Raw genomic sequence first — 8,602 nt, forward strand, 5'->3', positions numbered from 1 at the left:
GCCATGCCGCAGTTGTCTCTCTAGCTTTCTAGCCCAGGATCATGGGTATGTCTACAGGTGCACCAGTATGTTGAGGTCAACACAAGATCCAACCCCAGGGCTTTCCAATATGGCTCCAGTATTGCACAGAGGTCTTCTGTTGCCAGCATCAACACAGCTGGGTCTCCACCTGGTTTTTAATATATGCAAAAGGTGTCAAATGGTGTGTTTGTGTATGTGCCTGACTCCAACCTGACACGTTGGTTTTGCTGAAGTATTTAACATAGATGTTGGTAGTTGACTTTCTTTTTTTAAAAATTAGCATAAAGAGTTTCTGTCATAGGCTCTGACTATTAATATATAGTAATTGAGATAAAAAATCTCACTATAATAGTGTCTATATCCATCACAGGCAATTAGTGACATACCTCATAGCAAAGCTTCAGCATTTCATAATGTTGAAAATGTATTTTGCCATTGCTAATTGTCTTTTTTCTTTTCTTTTTTTATAGAAAAAGATGGCAAAGCATTTCATCCAACTTATGAAGAAAAACTGAAACTTGTAGCACTACATAAGCAGGTTCTTATGGGCCCATATAATCCAGACACTTGTCCTGAGGTTGGATTCTTTGATGTGTTGGGAAATGACAGGAGGTAATGATGTCTTATTATATAGTGAATTTAATGAGAATAATATTTGGTGTGTTGAGAAATGACAAGAGGTAACGATGTTGTGTGTAGAGAATTAATGAGAATAGTATTGGAAAAGGTACAGTGTAATTGGTTAAGGTGTAAATAGTAGATTTATTAGATTAGAATAAGAACTGAAACATTTTTGCTTGTAGCTTCTGGAGTCTGTTTTTGGCTTGGAGATGGTTATGGCTAAATGTTGTAGAAGTTGTTTATCTGATCATGAACATTAGACAAGTGCAGCTTCATTTGGTTCTTTGTAAATGATATTAAAAGCAGCCATTTAAATTATTTAGTGATCGATTTCCCTATTGGGACATAGAGGAATTGATTAAAAAAAAAAGAACGTATCAAATATTTTGTTCAGTTGGGGCTAACATGAATTAAGGAAAAATAAAACTTTAATACCCTATTGCTCCATGGAAATTAGTGACAATGTAGTTAAACTAAGTTTGGATTGTATGCAGCATATCTAATTTAGTAAATTAGTACATACTTAATAAGTTTGAGCCTTTTGCTCATTGAAGAATCGTTCTTCATTTTAGTTATAGTTGAGAATTGTTCATATTTAGGCTTATAATAAATCTAAGTCTCATTTTATCAAAAAGAAGAGGTAACTTTTCTTGTTATTCCTTGTAGGAGAGAATGGGCAGCCTTGGGAAACATGTCTAAAGAGGATGCCATGGTAGAGTTTGTCAAGCTCCTAAATAGGTGTTGCCATCTCTTTTCAACATATGTTGCATCCCACAAAATAGAGAAGGAAGAACAAGAAAAAAAAAGGTGAAGTTTGCGGGTGTGACATATTTTACCCCTCCCTCTGTAGCCCAATATACTGATGCTGTTGCTTTATGCAGTATTTGTTCTAGATTAAGTGTCTTATTTTGCTGGGATCCCCACTTCTTTTTTTTAAATTATTTTATTTAACTTATTTTTTTTTATCTTTATTTGACCAGAGAGGGACAGAAAGGAGGGGGGGGTGAGAAAGCAAGCCACCAGGTTTGGGACTTGAACTGCAGTGGGCCATGTGGGAGTCTGGCACTTTTTAACTACCACGCTACCTTCTGGTCCCATGGGATCCCAATTTCTTAAGGCAATTGTTCAAACTCTCTGATGTGAACAGTATTTATGTTATGAGTTTCTGGAAAATAGAAAGCTGCTTCTTTTTGGTTATACATTTATTTTGTTTGTTTAATTGCAAAAAGGTGTTCATAGTCACCAGAGAGACAGAGGGAGAAGAGCAAGAATTCCCCAGTGGGGCATGGTCATGCTGTAATCCCTTCTACGTTTATGCATCCTGTTGGAATCTTGGGCAAGGATTCTCAAATCATAATTATCTGGGTCTTAACCATTAGGCCATGGGGGCAGGGGGGGGAACCTCTCATTGTCTGTCTCTCCCCCCCCACACCTCTGATGAGTGCATATACCCTAAAGCAAAAACCTCTTAAAAAAAAAAAAGAAAAGATTCACCCATCTTCCATGGCAGCCTTTTTTCTTTTTTTTTGCTGTAGTGTACTTACATTCATTAGAAAGAGAGAGAGAGAGACCACATACACACTCCACTCTGGAAGGGGATGACCATGCTGCAGTCCCTTCTCTACTCTCCTCTGAGGAATTTGGGCATGTACACACATGCACCTGATATGATTGTCAAGCTACCGGATCCAGGACTGAAACCACAAAACTGGCCATGTGGGTTTAAGTGCCTTAACCACACCAACTGCTAGACTGGCAACCTCCTATTTTTTGGTTGTTGTTGTTTTTTGTTTTTCCCTGAGATTCTTGTTATAGGGTACATGGACTTGCCAGAAAGACAGGGGGAAAGAACGACAGAAAGCGAGAAATCACCTCACAGGGGGAATGGCCATGCTGCAGTCCCTTCTCTTCCATTCTCCTCTTGGGATTTTGGACACATACAAACACATGCCCAGTGTGAGTTTCAGGCTCTGGGTCTGAGACTCAAACCAATGGGAGGCCGCATAGGAGCCCAGTGCCTTAACCACTATGCCGCTTGCTGGTTCCTGACAATCTTTGTTTTATCTTATTACACTAAGTTTCAGGAATGAGCTCCACCATAAACTCAACCCCTTCTTTTTCCTATCCTCTGGTCTGACATATTCTTTGCTGCTGTGTCCCTTGAGCTTCTAGAAAATTCATGCTCCATTTCATGTTTTTCATCTGTGGTATTTGGTAGGCCTTGCATAGACATTCTTACTGGTTCCCAGAAGGCTTATTAATTATTTCCAGGGTTTGAAGAAAGAGCTTCTGAATGTGCTGTTTATGTTTCTGTGATTCTCTGCTGTGACTGTGAATTAGATTTATAATTTACAAAACCTCATTTATCTAGAGGTTATATTTTAAACAACTTTGGGGGCCAGCAGGTGGGTGGTGGTTAAAGACCCTGGATTCCCACATGGCTGACCACAGTTCGAGTCCCGGACCTGGTGGCTTGATTTTTTGCTTTCCCTTTCTCTCTTTGTCTGGTCAAATTAAAATATGATAATAACAAATGGAATTAAATAAATACATTTTTTTTTTTTAAATCTATAAATACATTTTTTTTTTTTTAAATCTGCGACCAACAAATGGCATAATGATTGTGTCGCTGGACTCCCACATAGTTGACCACGGGTTGAGTCCCGGACCGGTGACTTAAAAAACTCACACAAAGCCTGTGTGTGTGCACGCATGCACATGCCCGCCTGCATGCCTGAGATCCTGAGAGGAGAATGGAGGAAAAAGGATTGTGGCATGGCCATCCCCCCTGGCGGGGGGTAATTTCTCGCTTTCTGTCTCTCTGTCTTTCCAGCGAGAGCACATGCCCTATAGCAAAAATCTCTCTCGAAAAAAAAAATACTACAAGGCCCTGGAATTTGATAGAAAATGGACGAATATGGAAGATCTGTTGCTAAGTCAGACTATGAAAGAGAGAAATTGTATGTCTCCCCTTAACATATACCTACCAATTGTCAGCACTCTATGGCAGAGACTGAAAGACTGGAGGACATACCAGCATTAAAAATTGTTATGGACACGAGAGCCAAAGTGGAAAGAATGAGGGAGGGGAAGAGCATAGGAAAGGAAATTTGGGGAAAAAATGGAGAGGTCAGGCATTTGTGGGACACGGATATGGTTTATTATTTACTGATGAGGATGTGCATATGTTCTCAACTGGGCTGGACTGAGGTATATGTCACTCTGGGTAAAGTCTCTTTACAATCTGAATGATGTATAATAAATAAAATAATTATAATAAATAAAAAATAATAAAGAAATAAAGTAATTATTAAAAAAATACTGAATGCTTTAACTTTCACAATCTAAAATTTCTAGAGGGGCCAGCACAAGGCATGGTAGTTAAGACATTAGACTCCGACATGTCTGACTACAGTTTGAGTCCTGGACACAGCAGCCTGAAAAATCATGCTGGGAACATGCCCAAGATCCCAGGAGAATGGAGGAGAAGGGATTGCAGCATGGCCATCCCCCGTGGGGGGAATATATTTATACTTCTGCTATGGGATAAAGGCCATAGAGAATTATTTAAGTGTTTAAGATGAGATTTCATCTATCCTGAAGCTTAAGCTCTGGCTTACAGAGCTTCTTGCTCTGTACAATCTGTAACATGTTAAAAGTAGGTCACGCTATTGCTATATTTTGAGCCTTAGGTGTGGCTGAGGTGTGTTAATAATCACTTACTGAAGTTTGGGAGGGGAAAAAAGTAGGCTAATGTAGGCAGTTCTCATGATAGGACCAAGAAATGATGTATTCTCTAAGTTCTTGAAACTCCTTCCTTTCATTCTGTCTTAGCCACCTTGTACTTCATGCTGTTCTTAGACCCATGGGTGTCTTCTAGTGTGACATCACCTGTTCATTTTGGAAAGGAGCCTGTGGGGGATGGGTAAGAACTGGGTAAGGGCTACACCTAGAAGTCCACCTGCTTGTTTTTATTTATTTATTTATTTTGGTAGAGAGGTTTTTCCTGTCAGGTGTGTGCGCTCACTGGAGAGATAGAGAGAAACAGACAAAAAGCAAGAAATCACCCCCCCCCCACAGGGGATGGCCATTCTGCAATACCTTCTCCTCCATGCTCCTCTTGGAATTTTGGGCTCACACACACGTGCGTCTGGTGTGAATTTTAAGCCGCTGGTACTGGGACTCGAACTGCCGTTGACTACATGGGAGTCCAGCGATGTAACCATTACGCCATCTGCTGATCCCACCAACTGCTTTTTTTAAATTATTTTTTCAAAAAATTGTTTATTTAATTCCATTTGTTGTTATTATCATTTTAAATTTGACCAGACAGAGAGAGAGGAGGAAAGCAAGAAAGCAAGTTGCCAGGTCTGGGACTTGAACTGTGATCAGCCATGTGGAAATCCAGCACCTTTAATCACCACACCACCTGCTGGCCCCTTTTTAACATTTTTTAGAAGAATTATTTTATTTAACTTTATTTATTCATTTAATTTTTTTTTTTTTGGAGAGATTTTCACTGTAGGGCGCGTGCGCTCGCCAGACAGACAGAGAGAGACATAGAGACAGAAAGCGAGAAATCACCCCCAGCCACCGGGTCCGGGACATGAACCGCGGTCGACTACGTGGGAGTCCAGCGACATAGCCATTACGCTAACTGCTGGTTCCCCATTTAATTTTAAAAATTTAACCAGAGAGGGACGGGGTGGGGTGGTGAGTAAGCAAGCTGCCTGGTCCAGGACTCAAACTGTGATCAGCCATGTGGGAGTCCACCTGCCAGCCCTAGCAACTGCTTGTTTTTAAATTAAAAACTTGTAAAATTTCAGGGACTAGCAGTTGGTATAATGGCTATGTCGCTGGGCTCCCATGTAGTCAACCGTGGGTTGAATCCTGGACCTGGTGGCTTCATCTCACACGGGGCGCGCGTGTGTGCGTGCCCAAGATCCCAAGAGGAAAAATGGAGGAGAAGGGATTGCGGCATGGCCATCCCCCCAGGGGGTGATTTCTCACTTCCTGTCTCTCTTGTCTCTCTCTGTTTTTCTGGTGAGCGCACGTGCCCTATAGCAAAAATGTCTCCAAAAAAAAACTTGTCAAATTTCAGAAGTAACATAAACATATGCAATATAAATGGTTTTCTATTTATAGCAATATATGAAGAATAAATTGAAAATCTTCCCTCATTTTTTAATTGCCAGAGTTACATGCATTCAGAGAGAGAGAACATAATGCCTAGTAGTTCTTAATTGTGCTGCACTCCCTTTTCCTCCATCGCTCCATCCTGTAAGGATTTGGGGCATGCATACACAGGTTCCCAGTGTGCTCTCAAGCTGCTGCTGCTGGGGCTGGGATTCAATCAGTGGTTGACCATGTGACACATGGCTTTCTATGCATAATAGAAAGCAGGGAGGCCAGTCCCCTACCTTTCTTTACTTTCTTTTTTTTAAGAATTAATCTTACTGGGGACCAGCAGTTAGCGTATTGGCTATGTCACTGAACTCCCATGTAGTTGACCGCGGTTTGAGTCCTGGACCCAGTGGCTTAAACTCACTCCGGGTGCATGTGCGTGCATGCCCAAGATCCCGAGAGGAGAATGGAGTAGAAGGGATTACGACGTGGCCATCCCCCCGGCGGGGGGTGATTTCTCACTTTCTGTCTCTCTGGCAAGTGCACATGCCCTATAGCAAAAACCTCTCCCCCCCAAAAAAAAGAATTAATCTTACTTATTATAGTTCTTTTTCACCAGTTTGCTGCAGAGCATATGCACTTACTAGAAAGAGAAAACACTAGAAAGCAAGCCTTCAGATCCAGGATTCAAACCATAGTCGGCCATGTGGGAGTCCAGCCTCCCAACCACTACACCACCTGCTGGCCCCCTACCTTTCTTTTAATTCTACTCTTTTTTCCATAGATGATAACTGACAAATTTAGAGCACATTGTTCTAGGCCTTTATATATGTGCGTGTGTATATATATACACACACACACACATACATATATGTACACACATACCTTTTTATTATTAATAATAGTAATTGTTATTATTAATTTCATTTATTATTACTGTTATTTAACTTGGCCAGAGAGAGAGCGAAAGTGAAAGTAAAAAAGTGAGCCACCAAGTTTGAGACTTAAACTGTTGAGCCATGTGAGAGTCCCGCGCTTAACCATCACACCACCTGTGATCCTTTTTAAAAAAAATTTTTTTAAGAGGTTTTTGCTATAGGGCGTATGCACTTACCAGAAAGAGAGAGAGACAGAAAGTGAGAAATCACCCCCCGGGGGATGGCCACGCCACAATTCCTTCTCCATTCTCCTGTCAGGATCTTGGGCACGTGCACGCATGCGCCCAGCATGAGTTTAAGCCACTGGGTCCGGGATTCGAACCATGTTTGACCACATGGGAGCCCAGCAACATAGTCATTACACCAACTGCTGGTCCCTTAAAATTATTTTTTAAAATATATATTAAATGTCTTTATATAAGAGGCCACGTAGATCTTTTTATTTTTATGTCTGTGGGTTTTCAAGGCTGATTTTTTTTTTCACTTCTGTACATATTTGTTGAATACTTACTTTTTCCAGCACTGTGCTAAGCCCTGAGGATACAGCAGCGTGAGACAGACTGTCTTTTAGAGCATATACTTTAATAGGTACAGCAGGTGTATTGCTAAATTTATCGGACGAATTTCTTTGCAACTACAAGTACAATATCATGAAGAAAAAGCTCTTAGTGCTGTGAGCATGAGGGGATCCTTTATGATACGAGTATATTATGATCTAAGGAGTACATATTGATGGACACCTTTTCTGTTGCGATGCAGCAGTAACTATTCTTGACATATTGGTGTATTGTGAGATTGACTCCGCTTGGTAAGTTTCTACTAGTGAAGCATATGTGTTTTGAATTTTGCATTGTCTTTTAAAAAGATTGTCAGTTTTCATTGGGAAATGAAGCTGTACATTTTTTAAAAAGAATTATGTATTTAATTTTATTTATTAGTTTTTGCTAAAGGACACGTTTGCTCACCAGAGAGAGAGAGAGAAAGTAAGAAAGCAAGATGCCAGGTTCAGGACTCAAACCTTGGTCAGCCATGTGGGAATCTAACACCTCAACCACCATGCCACCTGCTGACCCCAGCTGTAAATTATTTTTAAACAAGACTCGTTGTATAGAATTCATTCTCTCTGTCCTTTATCTTGTAGGAAGGAGGAGGAAGAGAGAAGGCGGCGTGAAGAGGAAGAAAGAGAACGTTTGCAAAAGGAGGAAGAGAAACGTAGGCGAGAGGAAGAGGAGAGGCTTAGACGAGAGGAAGAAGAGAGGAGGCGAATAGAAGAAGAGAGGCTTCGGTTGGAGCAGCAAAAGTACGTTTGTTGTATCACTTTTATTTAAAACAAGAAGAGGGCTACCATACTGTTACTTAAGTTTTTACTGTTGTATGCCTTGTAAATTATTCTAATCCGGAATTTATATGACTAGTGGGTAGAACAGGATTAGCTACATACAATTTTTATGAATGATATTATTAAAGAAGGCCTTGTCCTAACCATCAGTTGGTTGTAGAAAGAAATACATTGGAAGGATTTGGGTTTAGTTTTCAGATTCCAGGGACTAGAAAGAGGATCTGGGATTGCTTAGTAGTTCTCTCTTTCTAGGTCCACACAATCTCTTATTTTTGCTTCTTTGTCTTACATCTCTGCTTCACATTCTTCTCTGTGCAGACTCTCACTCTCTGCTTTGCATGTGCAAGGCTATTCAAGCCTGGATTTATTAGTCTGTCCTTCCATCCATGTGACAGAGACAGAGATCAGGTATTCATCCACAGTTCCTAGTTCAGGGAGACTGAAATGATTTCCTTTCTTTCTCTCTTTTTTTTTTAAGTTTATTTCTTCCATGAATGAGAGTGAAAGATAGGCACCTTCAATAGGGTTTCTTTCACTCTACATTCTCTCCCTACCCAAC

At 40.6% G+C, this 8,602-nt stretch overlaps 1 protein-coding gene across 1 annotated transcript in view; it reads left to right on the forward strand.

Annotated features, from left to right (window-relative positions):
* Positions 1-491: 491 nt before the first annotated feature.
* The window catches only part of ACBD3 (acyl-CoA binding domain containing 3), a gene marked incomplete at its 5' end in the record, with an annotated part of 34,198 nt that continues 26,087 nt past the window's right edge, over positions 492-8,602 (forward strand). Inside the window, 3 exon segments of the mRNA XM_006157250.3 lie at positions 492-633; positions 1,309-1,449; positions 7,846-8,004. Of these exon segments, the coding sequence (XP_006157312.2) occupies positions 492-633; positions 1,309-1,449; positions 7,846-8,004 (442 nt within the window).

The sequence above is a fragment of the Tupaia chinensis genome, unplaced genomic scaffold (assembly GCF_000334495.1).
Source record: "Tupaia chinensis unplaced genomic scaffold, TupChi_1.0 Scaffold000532_1, whole genome shotgun sequence".
Lineage (NCBI taxonomy): Eukaryota > Metazoa > Chordata > Mammalia > Scandentia > Tupaiidae > Tupaia > Tupaia belangeri.